This window comes from Sciurus vulgaris, assembly GCF_902686455.1.
Source record: "Sciurus vulgaris genome assembly, chromosome: 7".
NCBI classification, from domain to species: Eukaryota; Metazoa; Chordata; class Mammalia; order Rodentia; family Sciuridae; genus Sciurus; species Sciurus vulgaris.
In genome coordinates, this window is record NC_136467.1 from 105,419,754 (window position 1) to 105,443,583 (window position 23,830).

General features: G+C 47.2%; 1 protein-coding gene across 2 annotated transcripts in view; it reads left to right on the forward strand.

The window, feature by feature from the left end:
- TRAM2 (translocation associated membrane protein 2) overlaps positions 1–20,896 on the forward strand; it is an 80,502-nt gene extending 59,606 nt beyond the window's left edge. The window contains exons 3-12 of one of the 2 annotated variants that reach the window (XM_079147652.1): positions 2,768–2,877; positions 3,376–3,492; positions 9,796–9,854; positions 10,683–10,767; positions 11,324–11,394; positions 12,704–12,808; positions 13,091–13,234; positions 14,075–14,238; positions 15,509–16,403; positions 18,233–20,896. In XM_079147652.1, the coding sequence (XP_079003778.1) occupies positions 2,768–2,877; positions 3,376–3,492; positions 9,796–9,854; positions 10,683–10,767; positions 11,324–11,394; positions 12,704–12,808; positions 13,091–13,234; positions 14,075–14,238; positions 15,509–15,582 (929 nt within the window). In that variant the 3' untranslated portion in view covers positions 15,583–16,403; positions 18,233–20,896. The other variant, XM_079147653.1, reaches the window with a different exon arrangement.
- The last annotated feature ends 2,934 nt before the right edge of the window (positions 20,897–23,830 follow it).

Below are 23,830 nucleotides of genomic sequence, written 5' to 3' on the forward strand. Positions count from 1 at the left end.
TGAACCGCCTTGCATTGTCTCATATGTGAGCTTTTGGGGGACACCTCACATCCAAACCATAACAGGTACTAAGCTCCAAGAGGGCTGGGGCTCTGCCCACCTGCCCCACTGTTCTCTTCCCAGCCCAGTCCAGAGCCCTGCACATGGTTTGTGATGAGCACACATGCATGCAGATCAACAGTGAAGGACACAACAGTGTATTCACCCACCTACCTACCTACCTACCTTTCTTTTTTTGTGGTGCTGGGGGTCAGACCCAGGGCTTTGTGTGTACCAGGCAGGTGTTCTGCTGCAGAGCTGCTCCCCAGGTCCCATGCATCCATTCTCCTTTCAAGGATTTAAGAGTAACCACTTCTCTTTGGAACCATAGTGTTTGGAGTAGAGAAAGGCAGGCAACCCTCAGAAAGCTTTAGAACAAACTTCCTGAAGCCTCCATGGGTGTTGCTTCATGAATTCATGTACTTGTTTGACTTAGTAAAATCCATTTTGCCTAATAATGATGTTCTGATGGTGAAACATTGAGTGTATTTAGCTATTTTATAGATCCAAAATATGCTACCTTTGATCCTCCCTTATGAGGAAGATAGGGAAAATGCAATCCCAGCCTCGCAGATGGTGGAGCAGAGACAGGAGGTGGAGTCACACACACCTCTCCTCCCTCACCTCCTGTGTCTTCTCTCTCCTCAGTGCCTGGTTCCCATCTGCCACCACATCTCATCTGTTCTTCACTATCAACACCCTTCCTCCTCCTCTTCCTTCTCCATCAACATCCTCCTCTTCTTTCTTCCTGCTTTAATTCAGCCCCATGATTCTTTACCTGCATAACAGGGCAGGTTCTCAATAGGTGCCCTCACCTCTGGGTGTCCTCACCTCCAGGTGTGCCACTTTTCACTGCTGTTGAATAAACGTTCTAAAACTCAAGTCTCATTGATTTCCTATTTAATTTGAATTTTTGGGTGTCTTCTTTTGGCCTTCAGGATATCAGTGGCACACAGGCCATTCATGACAGCTTCCTCATTTGCCCTGACTACCTTTCAGCCGCCCATCTACCCTTTCCTGCACCCCTGGCAGATGCTGCTTCCTCTTAGGATGCCCACACCACTACCTACCTATTCCTAGGTTTCCATGGCATCCCATTCACTGACCAGGGACCCTGCACCTCCACCCCAGCTGGTGCCCAACCTTGTCCCTGCAGCCCTCTATGTTTGCTATTTGGCAGCATGTGCCTTTCTGTAGTGTAATTGGATGTTTGTCAGTACCCTTGCTGGACTGTGCAGTCGATCACCAAGGACAGTGTCTTTTTTTTTTTTTTTTTTTTTTTTCCCCATAGTACTAAGGTTTGAACCTAGAGGTGCTCTATCCCCAACCCCCTCTCCCCTCTTTTTAAATTTTTTTTATTTTGAAACCAGGTCTCACTAAGTTGCCCAGGCTAACCTCTAACTTGTGATCCTCCTGACTCAGCCTCCAGAGTTGCTGGGATTATAGGCACATGTCTGGCAGGCAACATCTTCTATCTCCCTATTTCAAAGGTTAGCCTGTAGCCTCTCACAAGAGTAGGTCCTTGTGGAAAAGAAGAGGGAAAGGGAAAAGGAAAGTTTATCTGATTTCAAAGTTCATGTCCTCTCTGTCCTTGACACCACCCATTGTCACATTCCCCTAGTGCAGGGTGTTGAGGTTAAGGGTGACTCTCACAGTAATCCACTTCAGCTTTACTTCATTCTTGGCCATCCAGACCCTGGCCTACCTTCTGGTAAATGCATTCCAGCAAAGCGATGACTCATGTGTATGACTCAGGGCAACACAAAACAGCTGGAGAGGAAGCCCCTGTGTTGTTCAGCACAGTGGTTACAGAGCCTCGAGATCCCTGCAGGTGCTCCCCAGGCTCCTGCAGCCTTGCCGCCTGCTACTGGAACCAGTGGATAAATTCTCTGTCTGTGAAGAAGGCTGCATTGGCAGAGTTTTTCAAGACTTCTGTGTCTGGGATTCCATCTAATTTATTACCATTATCTAATGAACTCCCATTTGTTGCAGGCTTACTGTAACTTATAGGTATTGTAATAAGCATCTGGCACACAAATTACCTCATTCAGTCCTCATCTCATAGTAGCCCAACAATAACAAATACACATATAGCACTTACTATGTGTCAGACACTGTTCTAAGCACTTCATACTTATTAATTCATCTAATTATCACAATAACCCTATATAATACAAGAACCTTTATCCTCACTTTACTGATAAGGAAACTGAAGCACTTAGTTACACATAGAGGTCACATGGGATGCAAAAGACAGAGCTGTGATATAAACTCAGGCAGTCTAGCTTCTGAGTCCACACTCTTTACCCCCATGCTACGCTTCCTTGATGGAGTGTGACTATAATCCTATTTTACAGGGGAGAAAATTGAGGCACAGAAAGGTTAGTCACTTAAACAGTCACACAACCAGGTTCTGATGGAGCCAGTAATGGAAATAGGTTTTCTCCCAACCCTTAGCTCCTAACCACTGTGCTCTCCTGCCCAGACTGAGGAGATATACAATCATCAAAATATGGTGATGCACTTAGCCCACCCTGATTTGTGCTTCCCAAGTGCCAAGTCCAGAGGCTAGCTAGGAGGCTAGGGCAGAAATGTTCTTCTAAGCCCAATGCTACACCAAACAGGTGGAGGCTGATGGTACCTTCTGCTTCTCATGTCTTTTCACTTTGGGGCTGCAGAGCTTTTCCTCATCCTGGGGATGCTGATAGAACTCTTTTTACCCCCATAGACAGTGAGACGGTGCATTACCACTACGGCCCGAAGGACCTGGTGACGATCTTGTTCTACATCTTTATCACCATCATCTTGCACGCTGTGGTTCAAGAGTACATTTTAGATGTAAGTGACATCTGGATTCTGAGATCAGGAGCTGGGGAGATGCCTTGGGGTGGAAGACCTCACCTTGGAGGAAGATGCAGTTTTGAATCCGTGCTCTCCCTAGTTCGTATCCCCTGGCTGGCCCTGTTGATGGACTTCCCTTACCACACTTTGGTCTCGGCCTTCATTAATCAGCACATGGCACAGCAGTATTTATGATACAGGATAAACTGTCTGAAATATGACAGGACAGTGTCCTTATAGATCTCTTATATGTGGCATGATTAAGGGATTTTTTTTATGTGTAGAGTACAGATGTGAATCTTGCTCCTTTCTCAAAACGCTTGCCTTAAGCTAAGCCCTGCATGTATGCAGAATGCTTACACTAAGTAACTTGGTTTATAGTAGGTTTCAGACATCTAAGAATGTTTAATCCTTTCATGGGGAGGAAATGAGTTTGAATCTGTCAGGTATGAATACCCTTGTTGATTAATATGCAAGGTTTTCTTTGTCCTTTAGAAAATCAGCAAACGGCTTCATCTCTCCAAGGTCAAACACAGCAAGTTCAATGAATCTGGACAGCTGGTTGTCTTTCATCTCAGCTCAGTGGTGTGGTGCTTCTATGTGGTGTTGACGGTGAGTGGCCCTTGGGACTGCTGACAGGTGAGAGGTGGGCCCTGAGGCAGCTCTCTCTCTTGGATTGCGGATGAATGACTGCAAAGGACTTGCAGGGAAGAAGAGTAAGGAGTAAGTTTCTTAGAGCTGAAACTCTTCGCACCCTCAAAGTATTTCATGATAGCCCAAATGACTTAGATGCCACTTTATAGCTGAAGAGAGTTATCTTGTCCATAATGATAGCATGTATCTACTAGCACTATATTGTTTTGGCCCGCCCATTCCATGAGGTCAATTTCATGTTCATTCCAGTACCTGTGTTGTAGATTGAAGATTCTCAAGCTCAGATTTTGCAGTGTATCCATAGCCATGTGCTTCCAAAGTTGCAAAGATGGCTTGGCCTTGGAGGTCCAGCTCCAAATCCAGCTTATTTTCTGCTTTGCTTTTGCTTTTGCTTTTGCTTTTGCTTTGGCCTCCCATACCCAAGGTCAGCATTGCCCTGTCCACATATTGCCCTTTCCTACATGTGCCTACGGCTCAAATGATTTAGCTCCCTCCCCTTTCTACAATAGGATTTATTTCAAGCCATCTTTAATATAGCAAAATTGCCTCCTACAAAGGAATGTGGATAGTCCTTTGGGGTTCACTGTAACAAGACCCTGCCTGTTGTGCTAGGAAGTTTTTAATTAACACCCACCCTTCCCTGGAGCCCCTCCTGTCTGTAACCTGGTCTCATGAGAAATTCAGGCCTAAGGCGTGGAATATTCAACAACCCTATGACCTCTTTGAGATTTCCTTCACTGCCTCCCACGAATCCCTCCTCTGTTCCTTCTGTGACAGGGACAGGCCCTTGCATCATAAGGAACTGTGCCTCCAGACCTGAAATGGACTTAATATTCTCAAAACAGGAGTCAACATGTCCTTTTATATATTGCTTTTATTCCAGTTATTTCATCACAAAATAGTTTTTTAAAGTAGTACACTAGGAATTTTAAATGAGGGAACTAAGACTTCTGTTCTATTGAGCTGGAGTCCCATGTCATTCTCCAGGGGTGGACTTACCCTGCATGTGCCCTGTTCATGTCCTGAAACTTGAGTTTCAGGCCCCTCCCAGCCCCCAGTGAGTTCATGCCCATCTCTGGAGACCATAGTTGCTTTGAGGTAGAATGGTCTCAGGATACCAAAGGACATGTAACTAATCTTTGATGGGAATCGTTGCCTCATATCTGAATCACTTTACCCTTCCACCCTCACCCCCAGACATTCCACTCCAGCTGTGACACATGGGGCCCAGATTTGGAGGCCAGAGCCAAGTTATTTAATACTCCTTCTAGCATGTGAAGCACTCAACTGCTGTCTCACTTCTCAGTCCTTTGTACACTTAAAAGGGATGATGGAAATTAGTTTGGGAACATGTAGGACTTTTCTTAGGGAAATTCCAGTCTTTTATGTTGGTTGGTGAGAGCAGTTCCCCACTCAGCACGTTCAGGAGGATGTGGAGAGCAGAGCAACATGCAGAGTTCTGGTGACCCCAACTCTTAATAACACCACTATACTCCTTGCCTCATCATCTATGTGGGAGAAGAGTGATGGAGGAGCAAAAGGAATTCTATAAAAGGAGTAAAAACCACTAGTTTTTTTTAAAAAAAATCATAGTTTTCTGTTATCATGCAGATTTTTCATGATTTTTCTCTTTCTTTCACTTTCCAGTCAGTTCATCAATGGGGCCAACAGCTCTGTCCCCCAAAACACACTGAGATTCTGTCTGATGCTTTCTACCTGTATAGCTGCCCCTAGTCCAGTGGTCTTCCACCTACAGAGTTTGCCCCTCTGGGGCCATCTGGCAACAGACTGTTGACACACAGTGGGTAGAGCCCAGGGACGTTACCAAATACCCTTCACTGCACAGGACGGTTCCACAGCGAGGGCTTTCTGATCCAGATGTCAGTAGTGTTGAGGTTGTGAAGCCAGAGTGCCCATTATCTTTCACCCGCACACTGAACATCCTCCTTTTAGAGGGAGGCTGTGTCCACTCTGCACTCCTGCCCCAGCCCATAATCAGCTCTGCCCAATGGGACTGTATAAAACCCAGGTAAAATTATACATTTACCTTCCCTAAAAGCCCTTCTCATAGCTGAGGTAAAATTGGGTTTTTTCCCTCACTCGTGTGCTGTGGGCCCTGTTGGCCTTGCTGGTGTCATCTGAGAGGACACAGCCCTGCTGTATCCACCTCTGTTCCTCTCACTGTCCTGGCCATTTCTGCTTCCTAGGCTGTGTCCTGGTGGTTCCTTTCCTCAAGTGCTGCTTCTGCAGGCATCACATGGCTGGCTGCATCTTGCCATCCAGTCTCCACCTAAAGGTCACCTGCTCACAGAACACCCCTCATTTGCATTTTCCACATTGCACCCATTATTGATGTTCTTCTGGTTCATGTGTAGTTCTCTGTGCCTGCCTCTCACTAGACCCTGAGTTATTTGCTAGCAGACACCATGCTTATGCTGTACCCCTTGTATAGTGCCTGGCACATACTAAGTGCTCATTAAATACTGGCTGTGAGGAATGAACAGGCTTCAAATGATCTTATTTCTCTAGCCTTCACCAATTTTGTAGGTAATGAATTGATGATTTTCATAAACATAATAGATAATTGTTTTTTAAAAAAGTAATATAGGAAAGTCCAAAAAAGAAAGTAAAAATATACCCCAAATTCCTCTTACCCAAAACACCAGTTTTATTTGAGTGTTTGATTCAGGCATCCTTCTAGCACATATGCAGGCAGAGTGATAGGAGTGTGACTGGACCAACCAAATAAGATTGTCAGCCTCTAACTTTTAATCTATCTTTGATATACTACTAATTGTTCAGGGGAAAAGAGAAAAACACACACAATAAAACAGCCCCAGAGATTGCAGTGTGGGTGAGCATTTGCCTGACTTCCTTGGTTTGTCTGACCTCATATTTTAAAACCTAAAACTCACTGGTCAGTGAGAATCTAGTGGAGGAAAGCCAGTGTCAGAACTGGCTGCTCCTAATAGACTAGTCACTTTGGGGCAGATTTGTAGCACATGGTTGTTTCTGATGGACAAATAATATAGGCAGTGTCTGATTCAAGCAACTGGCTGGGTTATGTCTGGCTTCTGCTGTTTTTGTGGTTCTTTCTGTTCATACACCCGAAAGAAAGGCTGCTGGAGAAGAAGGACGAATCGCTGCAGCACGCTGAGGCCTTGCTTAGCTCATGAGAGAACAAAGTATTTAAGAACTCCCCCAAACCATCTGTGGAGGCCTTGGATGGGACTTGGAAGGGGTTACAGGTGCTTGCTGTGCCCCTCTGACCCCCAGAAATTCAGGTATCTTGGCATGCCTGAGCTCAGAGGCAGGCCAGTCCCAGCTCACCCCCAAACAGCTGCCTGGACACAGGTCTGGAAAAGGCTGTTCTCAGAGCAGTGAGTCATTTTTCCTCTGGCTCCCCCAGCTTTCCTCCCTCCTCCCATCCTCCTCCAGTCCCAGTGGACTGGACAGTCATAAGAAGGCAGTATTTTTCTGGGGAGCTCTCTTGACTTGTTGGCCTCCAGTTTCTGACCTCTTTGTCTCTTAAGTAAAGAGGCCAAGCAGAGAGGGTTCCCGTTTGCAGTCACAAGACCATGCAGGCTGCCGCATTCTCGCAGCACTGCTATTCTTGGCCCATCCTTTTATTTTATTTTTTGGCAGAGCGCCTCCTCAGTCCCAGAAGTACCATTTTTCCTGTGAAGTGCATTTCTGCTTCCTTTAGGAAGGGGTGTTCTTACCCCTCTGATTTCCCTGGAACAAGGCAGAGTGTGTGGAAGACCAGGTGTCACCGTGCCTGGGGTCAGAGATCTGATGTGTTAATTGCAGAGAAGGGAGGTGAATGGATAGCAGCAATATGTGTATGTGAAAGAGCTCACTGCCATCACCCTGATGCCCACAGCTGCCTGCCTCTGTGCCTCAGTCTGTGTGTGACCAAGGGTGGTGGAGGTGTGAGAAGAGATTAGAATTGGGGCCATAGGGTTTAGGTGAGACCCTTTCCTTCCAGTGTAAGTTACTGTGACTACATTGGGATGTGTATCTGATTGGATCTATCAGTCAGATCATTGTGCTCGTGGGGGCCCAAGTTATGGCACTGGGGCAGTGTGGACTGTACCCAAAATGATAGGACAGAGGGCATTTAGTGACCAAGGGTGGGTAGATCAGTCCTCAGTTGGAAATACAACTTCAGATCCAATAGACAATAGCCTAGAATGCTTCTCACCAAACCAGTTGACCTCATCCTCCTGAGCATTGCAAAACCCCTGCTCTTAAACCTGGGGTAAACAGTTAAGGTTCTCAGGCTCTCATCAAAGCCACTGTTTTAGTCAGCTTTTTCACCACTGTGACTAGAAGATTCCACCAGCACAATTGTAGGGAGAAAAGGTTTATTCAGGGACTCACGATTTCAGAAGTCTCCATTCATTGACAGCAGGCTCCATTCCTCAGGGCTCAAGGTGAGGCTGAACATCATGGCAGAAGAGCATGGTATGATGATCAGGAAGCAGAGAGAGAGAGAATGCCACTTGCCAGATACACATATATACCCCATAGCCACACCCTCAATGAACCACTTCCTCCAGCCACACCCCACCTGCCTCCAGTTACCACTCAGTCAGTCCCATCAGGGATTAGTTCACTGATTAGGTTAAGGCTATGATCCAATCATTTCTCCTCCAAACCTTGCATTGTCTTGCATGTGAGCTTTTGGGGAACACCACATCTAAACCATAATAGCCACCAGCTCAACTGATTTTCTGATTTACTGAGGCAAGCTTCTTGGAGTTCTAGAACCAGAAGATTGGTGGCCTAGCTCAGATTTTAGCTGTGCTACTGAAAAGCCATCTCACTTTAGATCCTTTCTCTGTATTCCATTTCCTTCTCTCTTTAAGAGATCATATTAATCTAAACTTCTCTGAGTGACAAACAAGAGCTCTTTGTTTTTTCAGAAGAAATTGTTTAAAGCATTCGTCATTCATTTATTCAACCAGCATATTGTCGTTCGACTCTTGTGTCAGTTGATTCTTGCTGCATGAAAGTGCATTGTTTCCTCCTATGTTTTACAATCGGTTTTACATTTCAAGGTTTTATCTGTGGGAATTCTGTGTATCTCTGGATGATGGTATGTCCTCAGGGTATCACTGGACCACAACACACCATTATACTGATTCATCAGCCTGGTGGTTCCTGAATTGCCCAGATGGCTTGAACTCCAGACCCAGGCGAGGGCAGACCTGACATTTCAGTTGTTTGGGGTAAATGTTTTTGTTTTTTTTCCTCAGCCTGGCTGAGCAGACCTCTTTTTTGGGGTCAGCAACACTTTCTAGACTACTCTTTCTCTGAGGTTGTAGCCCTTCAAGGGTCCTGATTTCATACCAGCATCTTGGGTTGCACCTCCCAGGGCTGTCTTCTGTGTGGGCATAGCAACCCCAGCCCTAAGACTAGTGCCATCTGGGCTGCTACAGGTCACTTATTGCTCTGGCTTCTAGTTTCCTGTTTCTTTGAGTTCCAGGGGATTTCCCTTTTTTCTTGTGAGCTCTGCTTTACTCTTAAAAGTGTATTTGCTAAATTCCACTTCTAGATGTTGTGTGATGGGAAGATTTTCAGGTTGTCTCCCCCTCTGTGTACAGGGTGCTGTGCTAGTTATTAGGGACATAAAGGAGAGCAAGAAAATGCTCTAGCGTGACGGAACTTCACTAGAGTGTCTGAGACACGTGGCAATCATGATGCAACATAATATGGGGGTCAGAGTCCTGATGCGCAGTGAGGTCTGTGGGGCCCTGCTGTTCTTTTTATTTATGGTGATGTGAAAAGTCAGTCTCAGCTTTCACTTTTCCAGTGGGTGTTGATTCTAGTACATTTGCTTATTCATTCTGTAAGGATTTCCTGAGTGCCTACAGGCCAGGCATCATACTAGACATTGTCCAAAAACTATCAAGTTGATTCCAATAATAACTCTGCTGAGGTAGCATTCATAACCTCATTTTACAGCTTAGGGAAACAAATGAACTTGTACAGTGTATACAGCTGGTAAATGTCAGGCCCACATTCAGACCCAGGTGTTCAGACTCCCAGGCATGGCACTTCCCACTAGATCGTGACTCACAGGTGGAAGAGAGCCAGCATGTCCCAGGTACAGAGATTCTGCATTTTCACATTTCCTGTTCCTTCCTGTTTCCAGCCAGGTAGGGGTTGGGTGCAGCCATGACCCCTGGACCAGTGTCAGGAGCCCAGTGGGTCCCATGTCCACATCCCTAAGTGCTCTCTTCTCACCCACCACAGGAAGGATACTTAACAAACCCAAGAAGCCTCTGGGAAGACTACCCGCACGTGTACCTCTCGTGAGTATTCCTGGAGTGACTCAGTCCCTAGGGAGGAGCAAGTGGTCCCTGGCTTCTCTTCCCACAGTGACCAGAACACTACAGGGCCAACTGGCATGAGGGCCAGATCATGCCCTGAGCCTGTTGAGGCGTGGTGTTGTGGGTAGTAGGCCTGTGTGGGAGCTGTTCCTCCCAGAGAGTCCCCAAATGGAATGTCATCTGCACTGGCTCTTCCCACAGAGGTACCTAAATTGCATGAAACAGATACAAAGCAACACTCTCCACAAAGTCCTCTGACTTTGTGCCTTCCTGGTGACCTACTCACATTCACAGCTTGTCTTTCCGTCCATCCTCTGTGGTTTATGTTCTGTCAGAGGCAGCACCCCCTGCCTCTTTGGCATTACCTTGCCTGTCTCCCTCAGGAGGCCACCCTTTGCCTCTCCTGTGACCTTTCAGAGTAAGTATAGCAAAGGATGTAGAGCTGAGCTAGATCTTCCTTTGCCACTTGAAGCCAGCCATTGTTCATTGTGTTCTGTGGTCACCATGTCTATCCAGAGTGCTCTGGAATCAGTTCTTTCCTCAGCTTTCCCTTCTGGAGGCTGAAGAGCTCCTCCTCCTCTGCATATTTGTGATTACTACTTTTTCCTTCCATGGACTTTCCATGTCCTTTTAGATAGTCTTGTATATGGCATGGCCACTGTGGGTGTGGTGGTGGCAGACCTTGATCCCTAGGGCAAGATCTGATCCGGGACTAGATCATCACCCGCAGCTTTGGCCTGTGCCTTTCCCCGCATGCTTGACAAGCATGGCGGGATGTGGTGCTCCGTGTGACTCCTCCCTTTTCTCCAGCTTTCAGGTGAAGTTTTTCTACCTGTGCCAGCTGGCCTACTGGCTGCATGCACTTCCTGAGCTTTACTTCCAGAAGGTACGGAAGGTGAGTTTGCACTTTTCCTGCCTCCCCAGGGAGGTGCCTCATTCTCCACTCCCCTCCTGCGTTCCCTTTGTCTACCTCCCTTGCCTTCCTCTAGAGCACAGAGTGTGGGCTGGTAATGGAGTATTTTGGTGTTTGGGGTAAATGCTGACCCAGCCTCTGTGGCAGTGCCACGTGGACCTTCATGACCAGCGTCAATCTTTTGCCTGCCTCTTCCACCAGATGTGCGGCTTTGGGAAAAATCTAATATCAAGATACTGGAAAGGTTTTTTTCACTCTCACACCCTTTTTTTTTTTTTTTAATTGTTTCATTCTCAATTATTTCCAAAAGTCCTCTTTCCCAGTTCCCATCTTCTCTTTCTCAGCCTAAACCTTGCTCTCTGACATGAGACCAGATGCTGCTGCCCAGCATGAGGGACTCTGGTGTGACATGTACTGTGGGTTAAAGCCTCCAAGTCCTGGAGGGGCTAGGAGAAACTGGGCCTCACACTTTCCCTCCATCCCCTGCATCCTCAGGTAGGGAATGAACAAGTTTACTGTCTGCTGCTCTTGTTCCCAGGAGGAGATTCCCCGCCAGCTCCAGTACATTTGCCTGTACCTGGTCCACATAGCTGGAGCATACCTCTTAAAGTGAGTGAGATCCTTAACCACCAGAGTTCCTTTCCCTTTTTTGTCACTGCATCTATTCACAGTCATTTAATTAGCAGACATTTATTAGATGCCCTCTGTGTACCAGGTATCATGCTAAGACATGGGGATACAGAAAAGGATAATAGAGTATTTTTTTAATCTTCAGTGGTTTATTCTCTGTCTGGTAGGAGAAACATAAACATAGGTGAGGACAGTATACTGTGATGAGCACTATAATAAGGTCTGTTTTATCAGCCATGGGAAGTCAGAGAGTAACAACCTCAACCTGAGAAAAGCCAGAGAAGACTTTGACAGATGCTGGCCTTTGAACCATCGCTTTGCAGGTTAAAGGCAGCCCAAATCTGGGCTTCTACTGCTAGAGCTCATGGCCCTGGGATTCCCTTTCTTTTTGGTTTGTAATGTAAAGGAGAATAGTTTACTCCTTGATTTTTCTAGAAGTATATAGAGTTGCTGTAGTGTTTGATCTAGAGGGTCTCTTTTATGTAGGATGAATATGTCATTTCATTCATAATTTCAACTTTACTTGAACTTTGTCCACACAGGGTTGAGCTCCCTAAAGTTCCTCTGGGCTATCATTTGAGGGTTTGCTATGTGTAACTTTTGCTTGTGTGCCTGGAGGTCCTCAAGCCTCTGTCTCCTGGGTTCTTGCAGCAGACATTCTGTGACAATGACTGAGTTAGGTTAATAGAGTCCAGGAAGACAGTGTTTCTCAAACTCTGATCTTCTAGAGAAGCCTAGAGCCATGTCACTTCCTGGATGGGCCTTGGAGGGGTTCAGGCTGTATGTACCAGCTGTGTTTGGTGTTGAATGCTCACGTGTCACATGCAGAATGGGTCTAAGGAAGCCAGTCTGCACCATCTCCCTAGCAGTGTGCATGGAGGACCACATAGAAAAGTGCCTCCTGCTTCCTCACTCTCAGCCTAAAGGATTGGGATAATGATATCAGACAGCAGCCTTGGCAAATTTGTTCTGAGCACTTTTTATGTGCTTGGTTCTAGCAGGGTGACAAGTGAAGCAAGGTGCTGAGTGCTATGAAGAGCCTATGTCAGGTTCATGGTGGGAACAGGCAAGGAGACCTGACCCAGATAGGCAGGGAAGAGCCACGTGGTTCATTCTTTGGGAAAATCTCCTAAAAGTGCAATAGCTAACCTGAATCTTAAAGGATGAGGCAGGGCCAGTCCAGGAAGTGGTGTAGAAAGCAGGTGTCCAGGCATACAGGACAGCCTAGGGCAAGATGGGGCCTTGGCTTCTGCTTGTGGGGAGAGTAAAGCTCATCTTCTCCCTGCAGCCTGAGCCGCCTGGGCCTGATCTTGCTGCTTCTACAGTACTCCACTGAGTTCCTCTTCCACATGGCACGACTCTTCTACTTCGCAGACGAAAACAATGAGAAGCTGTAAGTGGAGCTGCTGGGGACTGGCTCACTCAGAGGCCGTAGGCAGCATGGGCCTCCCTTGAGACCTGAGCAGTTAGAGGCTGTTGTCCTGGGTTTATGCTGCCTACTTGTCTGCAGGCAGCGCCCTGAGGTCATTTGGTAGTGGGGAGGGGGCATCTTTTTGAAGATACCTCTCAAGCACCTTCCTAGGACTCCCTTGGGTCCTCTTCCCACTCAGGGTATGAGTGAAGGTTCTTTCAAGAGCCATACAGACTTACATGTCTTTTCTGCCTTTGTGAGCAGGTTTAATGCCTGGGCTGCTGTGTTCGGGGTCACACGCCTCTTCATTCTCACCCTTGCTGTACTGGCCATTGGCTTTGGACTAGCTCGCATGGAGAACCAGGCATTTGACCCTGAGAAAGGGAACTTCAACACCTTACTTTGCAGGTGAGTTGGGCAGAAGCCCAAGGTGATGAATCAGGGCTCCCTGATTGCTTCCAGGAACCTCCTGAACTTGGCATAACTTCTGCAGAAGGTCAGGAGGCAGCAGACCTTTGAGTCTCCTCCGTGCAGAGCTACAGCTGGAAATCTCTGGACATCCGGCCTGAGGGGAGAGGAGATGCTAGCCTTCTGCTTCCCTCAAAACCTTCATCACTTCCTAGCCCTGATTTTCTCAGACTGCAGTCAGGATCTCAATCCAAATACAAATCCTCTTACCTTTGTGCAACACTTTGTGGTGCACAAGAGGTTTCACGTCTGGTCTTTCAGTTGATCATTACAACCATGTGTGGACTCCTTAAGCCCCTATCATCCAGAGCTTGGCCAGTGGCCAAGGGAAACAGCCAGAAGCCATGTGCTTCCATGAGTCCATAGGCCTTAGAGAGTGTGACTTGTCCAAGGTTTCTCCTCTTTTAAGTGACGTGCTGGATGAAGAGCCACTCTCACACTTATTTCAGGTATATCATAGTTCAGTCATTTGAATTCTACCAATATTTGCAGAGCTTATATTAGCCTTCCTCTGTGCTATGGATATGAAAGACTCCCCCAAAACATGAGAGTAGTGTGACTGTTGGAGCTGGACATACACCACCTCCTTCCCTGTCTCCTTGGATCTTACTTCAGCATCACTGAAGTGTGCTGGTATAATGACCACAGCATATGCTCTTCCTGATGATAGTGGCAATATGAGGGGACTGGCCATGGAAGCTGTTGGGTCTGGGCCTTGTCTTCCCATCTGAGGACTGTGGGTCTGAGGCCCGCCCTCAAGCCACCTTCTCTGCCTTGCAGGCTCTGCATGCTACTGCTGGTGTGTGCCGCCCAGGCCTGGCTTATGTGGCGCTTCATCCACTCCCAGCTGCGGCACTGGCGGGAATACTGGAACGAGCAGAGTGCCAAGCGGAGAGTCCCAGCTGCCCCAAGGCTTCCAGCCAGGCTCATCAAGAGAGAATCTGGTGAGTGCCAGGGCCTGAGGCTAAGAGAGGGTGAGGTCTGTCTGGGATGGGTGGGGAGTTACTGGCGGCTTTTGGGCACTCCACATACCAGTCTTGCTGGCTTCTCCTTCCTGACTACTTTCCTGGGCCTGGGGCTCCCTGACTGGCGCGTGGCTGGGCTTGGGCCAGGGACAGTGTGGGCAGGGCTGGCCCTAACTAGGCCAGGAGCCCAGACCACTGTGGGGCAGGGCTGTGCTGGATGGGGACCTCTGGCGGGAAACATGTCTTCAGGGTGGTTTCTGGAGCCCAGCCAAGTTCCATGAGCTGCTGCCACCACTCATGCCCTGTGCTACCCAGAGGCCTGCTGTGTCCTCACCTGCCCTTATGCTCTTCATCTCAGCCTGGCTCTGCCTCCTGTGCTGTTGTTTCCTCCTCTGTTCAGGAATGACTCACGGTGACACGGTGCTAGGTGGGCGGCAGGGGTGGGATCCCCACCTCTCCTTTGGCCCCTACACACACCCTGCTAATCACCTACCTCCACAGGTCCCTGAGCACTCCTAGCCCTTCACTTCCTGTCCAGCCTGGGAGCTTGTCTGCACTGAGATCTGTTTTCTGACTCACCTGCCTTTCTCCAGGCAGCTGCCTGCTTGGCAAGGGCCTGTGTGTTTGAAGCAGACACGTGCGCAGCTGGATGTGAGGAGGAGGCCTGGGGGTGGGGGAGCGGCCAGAGGCTGCAGCTGACACGCCTATTTGATTTGGATCAAGCACCTGGAGGTCTTTTCCACAACAACTAAAGAGCACAATTTTTCTGCCAGAGAAGTGTGAGGCATCTGAGTAAGGCCTTTCCCTACAGCCTTTTGTACCCCTCTCTTCTGTTGCCCCCATTCTTGGGAGCTACTGCTAAAATGAGTTGGTGTCCTGCAGAAGCCTTAAAGGAACTAAGAGCACTGGCAACATCTAGGTGACTCCAGGGAGGCTCTCACCCCAGCCTCAGGCCTGGGCAGGAGGACAGCTACCTGATACTGCATTTCTGTGTGTTATCCCCAGCCCCCAGGCTTAAGCACAGTAAAATGGGGCCATTTGTCTAAGATGCTGGGGAAAGCAGAAGCTTCCCAGAACTGTTAGCCAGCTTCCATTTGCTGTAGGAAACTGCTGCCCAGTGCCCCTTTGGCTCTTTGGGGTGCATCAGGAGGGCCAAGTGGCCCTACTCCTTAATCTGGCCCCATCCTTCATTCTCCTGCTTCAGTCCGGGCAGAAACCCCACATACATCTGTCTTTGTCTACTTCCCAGGTTACCATGAAAATGGAGTTGTGAAAGCAGAGAATGGAACCTCCCCACGGACTAAGAAACTCAAGTCTCCTTAAGGCCAAAGTGCTGAGAACAGGAATCCTCTTTGTGGGGGCCCAGCAGGGAGGCGAGGAACCCGGGCCCCCAATACTGCCTCCTCCTTTCTCCTTGACATGCTCCGTCTCAAATAGCAGAAACCTGTCTTCAGAGGGGGGTTTTCTCTTTCTTCTTGGCTTTCTCTTCTTATTTTTCCATAAACCATTCTCAATAAAGCCAAAAATCTTCCTCTGTCACTCCCTCAAGCCACCTCATGGCCTTACCCTGTCCTGTGTTGGGTTTTCTAGAAACCTAGATCCTCATGGTTATTCTTCTTACCTCTTCTTTCTCTTCCTTCATGGCTGCTCCTTTTTCTTTTCACTTCTTCATTTTACTTTAATGTGCAATTTTTCTGTGTCTGGTTTTTACCATGGGAGGGAGCTAAGATTGTGGTCCTGTCCATCACTCCCAGGACCTGTTCATCTGGAAGCCTTGTGCCAAGGAGCTTCACCTGGGGCTGGCAGCAGGCCCTTAGTGGTCCTCATGCGGATGGGCAGGAAGAGGAGAGGCCTGCCCTCTTGGATCGTAATCTCCTTGGTGCTGATTAACTGACAAGATGTCTAATTCCAGTTCTACACATGCCATCCTGAGGCACAGCAGCCTCTGCTGTGGGACATGGCAACGTTATCCAGGAGGACCGAGTTAACTCTCTTGGGTCCCATTACTCCAGAGGGCTTCCTGTGTTGGAATTGTATTGGAAATCACCTTGCAGTCACTCTGGAGGAAAGTGCTGAAGGAGGACAAGTCTTCCCACTTGTAGAGCAAGAGCACAGCACGCTGAGCAGCAGGCCCTTCCAGACAGGTAACACAACAGGAGAGACAGGAGTAGCCTGGGCCTTTCTTCAGCAGCACTAGCTGCTGTAATTTCTTCAACTGTTCACCAGCACTCAAAACCAAACCAAACAATAGCTAGCAAACTTGCCTGAGCGGTGCTGGCCTAGAGTCCAGAACCAGCCAGCCCTGTCGGGTCAATCTTTCTACCTTGGCTTCATCTCTTTAGCTGCAGAAACACTAAGACTCAAGGGCTCCAGCCCCACACCAGTCCCTTGGTGCCCCAGGGAGGGTCACCTGGCCATTCTGCCCTCTGGCCTCACTTATGAGTATTTTTTGGAATCCTCATCACTTGCTGATGTTTGTTGAGCACAACTATGGCGTGAGCCAGGGTTGACTCAGAGTGGCTTTTCTGGCTGGATGAGGATGAGCAGACAGAAGTCTTCTGTTCCCCTCCCTGTACTATTCTTTCCTATCTGCCTGAAGACAAGGCTGACAAGTCCTTAAAGTGTCTTGTAAGGACTTCCTGAAGGGGAGGTGGGCTTGAAAAGATCCTAGTTAAGAACCCCTGAGCCCTGTGCTGAGGCAAAGGGGAGCAGTTTTGGTGGCACAGGAATGCTAATGTCACCTAGCATACTGGCCCTCTCTCTGACATCATGGTAGAGATCAGACCTTGGATTTTTATCCAGAAAGGGGGACCTGGGTCTTTTCATCAAGGCAGCTCCCCTTCTCCAAGTCACTTGCATTGTAGACAAAGTTTAAGTTACCAGTAACCAAGGGATCTGTTTCCAGACACCACTGTAAACTTCCATCTTGGTCTGCGGTAAGCATATGGAATTGGAAAGATCTGCCCTTGCTTTCTTTTGATTACCCTTAGAAAGAAGGACAATATTTTTGAAAGTATGCATTTTCCTCTAATCTCCCTATCCTTCCCTGACTCTTCTATGGGCTGCACAGAAGAATGTTGATAAGAGGGTAGCTTGGTATTAACCCAGCAGAGCTGGTCTGAAATGCCCTTGCCACTTCAGACCAACAGCCCTGACGTAGGCTGTAACTGAGTTCCTGCTTATCTGGCCAGGAACTACTTGTGGAGAGGGTATTCAGTCTAGCCGGCAGCCTTTTAAACCCACCGTCCTCACCCACTGGCTCAGATTCCCTTCTGGGTTCTCCCCAGGCTGAGCTGCTGAGTCATGCCCTCAGCAGATACTTAGAACCTGCTTGCAGTGTTCTGAGGGCTGGGGATGTGGTAGTGAGCAGAGCAGCTCAAGTCCTGGATCCAGCTGCCCCCATTCTCCATTTTCATTGCTCTGTCCCAGGACACATGGATGCCAGAGATGACATAGCTCCATGTTCCGTACATCTCCTGCGAGCGTCTTGCTGGTATATGATGCGTGGTACCATGAGCCTCGTGGCTGGGGTCAACTTAGATTGTTTCCTAAAGGACAAGGGTTGGTTCACTGATGGGAGTTTGTAAAATCTTATTCTGCATTAAAAGAAAAACCCCTGAGACAGAATTGGAAAGATCTACCCTTGGTTTCTTTTTATTACCCGTAGAAAGCAGGACAGAATTTTTGAAAATTTTCATTTTCCCCTAATCTCCCTTTCCTTTCTGATAACTTATCATCCTGGGCTTCAGGGATATTTGGGGGTGCTTAGAAGTTAATTGTAGGGTACTTCCTTCCTCCACCTGCTTCTCTGGCACATTTATGTCATAGCAAAGTCAAATCTTTGCCAAATTGACACAAACTATGTTGCCAGAGTTTAACTCAACTCCACTCATCCTGTGACCATGTTGGGCTAGCTTGTACTAATTTGGGAACTTTGGCTACTTTTTCATTATTCTTTATCCTATCCCCAAAGCACCAAGTCACTTGTGCAGACCCTACCCTCCATTGGAGAGGCAGCTCAGCACCATCCGCCAAGAGCAGAAGAAATGATGCTTATCTACCTCAGCCACTGCCTCTCTGGACATCCCTGACTGGTACACCTGCATCCAGATGCCAGCAGATGGCAGTGGTAGGAGAGGGAGGCCATGTTGATGGATAGAGGAGCCCCTGATGCCAATTCTCCAAAGTTCCGTGATGGAAAAGTTATTTTTACCTTCTAGGCTCTGATAGCTGCACTATTAATAAATTTCATGTGTTCTTATTGAAGGTAGAGAATGGTTCTGGAGGATAAGGGGAGCTTACTGACACTTAAACCCAAAGAGACTCCTGTGTTCTGGCCACCTTCACAGTGCTTCCCTTGACTAGAATCCCTGGGACTCCCAAGAGTCCCTGAAGCCAGGGGTGGGTGTGTGCACCAAGGTTTTGAGACCGCTTTCCTCAGTACCCCTTGATCCTTTTCCTAAGTGGTAAATAAGAAAGAGAATGCATGCCCTCCAAAAATTCCACAACATAAAGTTATGATACATGGAAGCTTTAATTACAAGAGGTTTGCCAACACCTTTGGGGAAGGCCTTGGTTTGCATTTCTTTGATAGATGTCAGTCTTCCCTGTTAGTTTTGCCTAGATCTGGGGTGGGAGGAGGTAGGGTTGTCTGAACATAACTAACTTCTCTTCCCTGTCAAAGGGCTTCAGTGTCTCCAATGGATCTTAATCCCTTATAGCCTCTGTTCTCCACTGATGGAGAGGGCTGAGGGTCTGGAATCAGGGCAGTTGGATGATCTTTCTCCTCTCCTGCTCCTGAGCTTACAGCTTTTTTTCCTGAGAAGAGAGTTTGGTGGTTGCTGGAGAATTAGGTTCATTTGAAAACCTGAGTATAAATAGGATGCCTCTGGCCCATGGTCCACTGTAAGGAAGCCTTGACTAGCTTCCCACCCTTCACCCTGTTTGCTTGAGTATTAACTCCACCTCCCAAAAGGCTGGAAGAGACACTCCTCCCAGTGGCTTCACCTCCCACTCACGAACTCTTTCATGGAGGTGGTTGGATCAGCACAGCCCTGAAGATAAAAAGCATTCAAACTTGCAGGCTCTCTGCAGCCTTTCAGCGTTTGCTGACCCCTATAGAGTTTTTGTTCTTGTCCTAAGCAGATCTGTTCTTATGTAATAAGTGCCTTATGTTGCCGTGTGGCCTTCATTTGTACTGTATGGCCAGCTCCCAGTTGCCAGGGCTCTAGGGCTTTCAGCATATGCAGCCAAGGACACCACCATACCTCAGTACAGTACTCATAAAGGGACACGGACTGAAAGTTTTGTCTCATCTGCTTTGACACCCCCCGCATAGTAGTAGGCTCTGTGTTCTCTGCTTCATTTGTGCTTCTCCCTGTAGCAGTTCACTTCTGGCCTGCTGGAGAGCTGTAGAAGCCTGTTAGTGGCCCAAGGGCAGGCACCTGTGCCTTGTACCTGTGAAGGGAAGCTCAAAGGCTTCAGCACCGCCCCTGCAGCCCCTGTACCCTGCCCGGCAACAAGCCCTGACCTTGTCTCTTCCCACCCCATATTAGAAACAAAGGCATCCTTGCTGTAATCTCTTCTGATCTATTTCACTTCCCAAAGTTTGTGTGAGGAAGGTGTTTACCCATACTTCCTGGTCCAGAGACTTAACTCCTTACCTGTTTCACAGTGAGTTTGATCCAGTGATTGCAGAACTGCTACAGCTCCCAATTTGGGATGACCCTGTGTTAGTAGCTGCAGCCTTCTCCCTGCCCCTCGCCTGCCTGCCTGTTCCCGCCCTTCCGGGTTGTGCAATAACTCTCCCAACCCGTGGTCTTTTCCACAGGCCTTTCTGTCCCTTACAATGCCCTGCAATAGGTGGGGAGGAGGGACCTTTGGGAGAGGTAGTCATCATCCCTTACAGAAGAAATGTCAGCCATTTCCCCTTGTTGCTGTCATTCTTATGATGCTGGGTGGGTTTCTGTGGCCCTGTTGTGGAACATGTGGTATCATCTTAAGAGTCCTTACATTAAAAAAGAAAAAGAAAAAAAAAAAAAAAATCCTCAGGATGGGATCCTAAGTCAGCATCTGGGAATACAATCTGTGTGAGGCCCATGGCATCACGATCACTTTGTAAAAGCGTTCCAGTTTCTTGTGCACGTGGAGAGGATGGAGAATCAGCCCCGGGTGGAGAGCCCTGCGGCCTGAGCGGGTCTGGCTGTGGGAGTGAGTACCACCATCCTGTTGGGTGCAGATTCGAGTGTTTATGTGATGAGACTACAAACCTCACTTTTCGGTTCCTCTGAAATAAACATCTGAAGGATGAGCTGAGGCTGCTGGTGCCCTGAGCAACTCATAATGCAAATGTGGACAAGTTGTCTTTGTTTTTCTATTTTAGCCTGTTCATGTTATGGACCAAATTTCCACAAGGAACTCAAGGAAAATTTGTACCTGCCGTATTTATGCTTTCATGTAAAAGGGTTGGGGGGAGGGATATCTTTTTACTTTTGGTGAACTTTTTTCAAAATCCTTTTTCCACTGTTTCTGTCTGGTTTTAAAACAAATTACAGTTTTGTATGGATTTTTTAATGTACATTTTGAAACAAATGATCAAATATTTTCTGTAATAACTGAATAAAAGGCATAGAATTATTATCAGTCTTAATCGTCTCTGGAATAACTTGAGATGCCTCTATATAGGAATGTTTTTTAATGTGGATGCTTTTGTTTGCTTTTACTTGACAAATGAGTTGGCATCAATTTTAGCCTTTGTGTTTAAAACCTTTCACTCCAGCCATTTCTTATATTTCTTGAGATATATTTGTTTGATGTGGTTATATGAATCAGGGAATTGGAATGAAGGATGGAGAATCAGTTATATTAAGTGCTGTGCTGCATAGTAATATGCATCATTTTAATTCAACCTATAGCAAGTGAAGTAGAAAAAGGGATTTCCTTATCATGCAGTTTGTGGACAGGAGGCTCCAGAAGGAAGTACTCTGCTTAACTGCTGTCCTATGAAGGAACTTGGCTTGGAGGACATGGGATTCAGTGCCACCAAGTATGTTGGTGCTAACCAGAAGACATCCCAGTATTAGGAGTAATGGTGGACACTTGGGATTATTGGTGTCACCTGGATGGCCTGTTATTGCCTGTAGCTGTCTGCTGTTTTTTCCAGAAACATCTTTGGCAAGAGCTCAGGAGATGAGTGCAGTGTTAGGTACAGTTAGTCATGGACACCCACAGGGACTGAGAATAACCAGAGAGCATTTGCTTGAGGTGAAGGTGAGTGGTACTAATTTGGGTGGGGGCAAGTTTTGGCAGGTTTGGGTTGGAGTCCTGCTGTGCATGAGAAACCAGGTGACTCCAGCACTTAATCTTTCTCGTGAGAGAAGGCAGGTGATCTAGCTCATCTGTGTCCTAGGGTTTTTGTTTTCGTTTTACAGGGAATGGTGATAGTAAATACTAAGTTCATGGTATAAGTAAAGCTTACCCAAGTGACCCTCACTCTGAAAACATTTAGAGAAGTCTTCTGTACTTGTTGATCCCAAACATCCTCAAAGCCTGTAGACATGGGTTCAATACACCTAATTATTAGGTGGCATTTTCAAGGCCCAGGACAGTTGGTAGGTGCTAACTTACAGCCAGTCTGCATCCACAAGGCAGATATTAGCCCAAAGCCATAAGCCACCCTCATGAGTCTTAATACACATCCTTCAGTTAAAGCTAATAGCTGCAGCTCCTAGTGTGTCTCCAGTGTCACTGCTACTAGGTAATGATAATTCTGTTTCTGACAAAGCTCCTCGTATCTGATTAAACTGGCCAATTGGAAACGATGGTCATTTCTTACAGTATTGCTTGCTGCTGGCTAACTGCCGTCTTCCTTCACCTGAGCCCAGTTGTGACTGTAGCATATGTAATTGACATTTAATGGCTACGCTGCCATTCAGGATTTCAGTAGGAAAGTGATTTGCTCTGATTTTGGTGATTCCTACAGTTGCTGCCTTGTGGAAACTAACAGAGGTGAGCAGTGTGAGGCCACCACAGAAATGTCCTGCTGGCTAGGGTCTTTGATGAGGTAGCACTCATACCTGATAGTGCTGACAGATCTTAGCTTTTCAATCTTGGGTGAGCTTGGGAGGGGAGGCAAGGTGAGAAGTGGAAAGCAAGCTTAAGGAATATATGAACCTTATTCTAGACAGTCCTGAGATGCGTCTAACAATTGCAGTGGGGCAGGCTGAAAGTTTAATATGGTAGAAAAGATAAAGGGAAATAAAAAGAGATGAGTGGTCAGAACTGAGTTTAGAAAGTCTATGAGCACTTGGATTTCAAAAGGCAGGTAAGAGGATATTAAATGAGATCTTCCTAAATTTCCATTTCAGCTAAGGCTCAAAGCTGAGGACAAAATTGGTTAAGTATTTCCATATGTTGCCAATTGGGCCCATGAAAGATTTGCCTCAGAGGGACCCAAAGCTTTTGAGCTTCTGTCTTCCTCAAGAGGCAGGGATGATGAAGAATGGTTTGGAGAATTCAGACTTCTTAAAAGGGTATCAGGATGTAGTGGGTCTGCAAGCTAAAGGGGGGCTTAACATGTATCCCTTGGAGATTGGAGAGCACAAGATTAGGGGTGCCTGATTCTCATCTAAAACAAGTCTCAAGGACAGCTACCTAACTGCATAACCAAGAAAACCTTAAGAATACTGGGCATAAGGGCACACCCTGGCAGGGTGAGTTAGCCTGACAGATAAGGAGCCTGGGCAGCAGACCATTAGAGCAGGTCAGTCAGTTGGCTAACTAGTGACCATCTGCATCTGAGAATGGTGCACTAGGAGGTTTCCTGGGGGAAAGTGACCTAAGAAAACACACACACACACACACACACACACACACACACGGTGCCCTGGGGGAAAGTGACCTAAGAAAACACACACACGGTGCCCTGGGAGAAAGTGACAGGCTTTGGGCACATAGTATTCAGCCTTCACCCCAAATTATGATATTACCTGACACAGAAATGAGATGTTTCCCTTTTCTCTGTTTCTGCCCTTTAACCTTTCCTAAATCCTACAAGGGCCCAAACAGCAGCTTGGCTGAATATAGACAGAGGGAACAAAAGCCAGAGAAAGGACTATACCTGTCCCAACACATACATTCTACTGAAGTCTTCCAGGCCTGAGGCAGGACTGAGCTGGAGAAACAGGACAGAACTTAGTATTTTTAAAACTGAAATGGACTTTCTAAATACTTGAAACTTTCTAAATAGTTATGAATGACTGAAGGAACAAAACAAAACATGGGTTCTTCCTGAGATAATAATCTGGAGCAGAAAGGAGGCATCAACAATGTATCTACAGCTGTTAAGCTGGTTAAAGGTGGCAGCTCATTAGGGCAGGAAAGATCAAGGGCAGCTTCCCAGCAGTTCCGAGGAGGCCCCTGTAATTCCAACCTCATTCATGCCATATTCTGGGTGGCAGGGAAGAATTCAAGATGGCATTTTTAAAGATGATGTTGGTGACTGACTTCAATGAAAGAGCAGCACTGGCTAGAAAGTCATTCAGAACTCATTAGAGAGCCAGCAACTGCTACT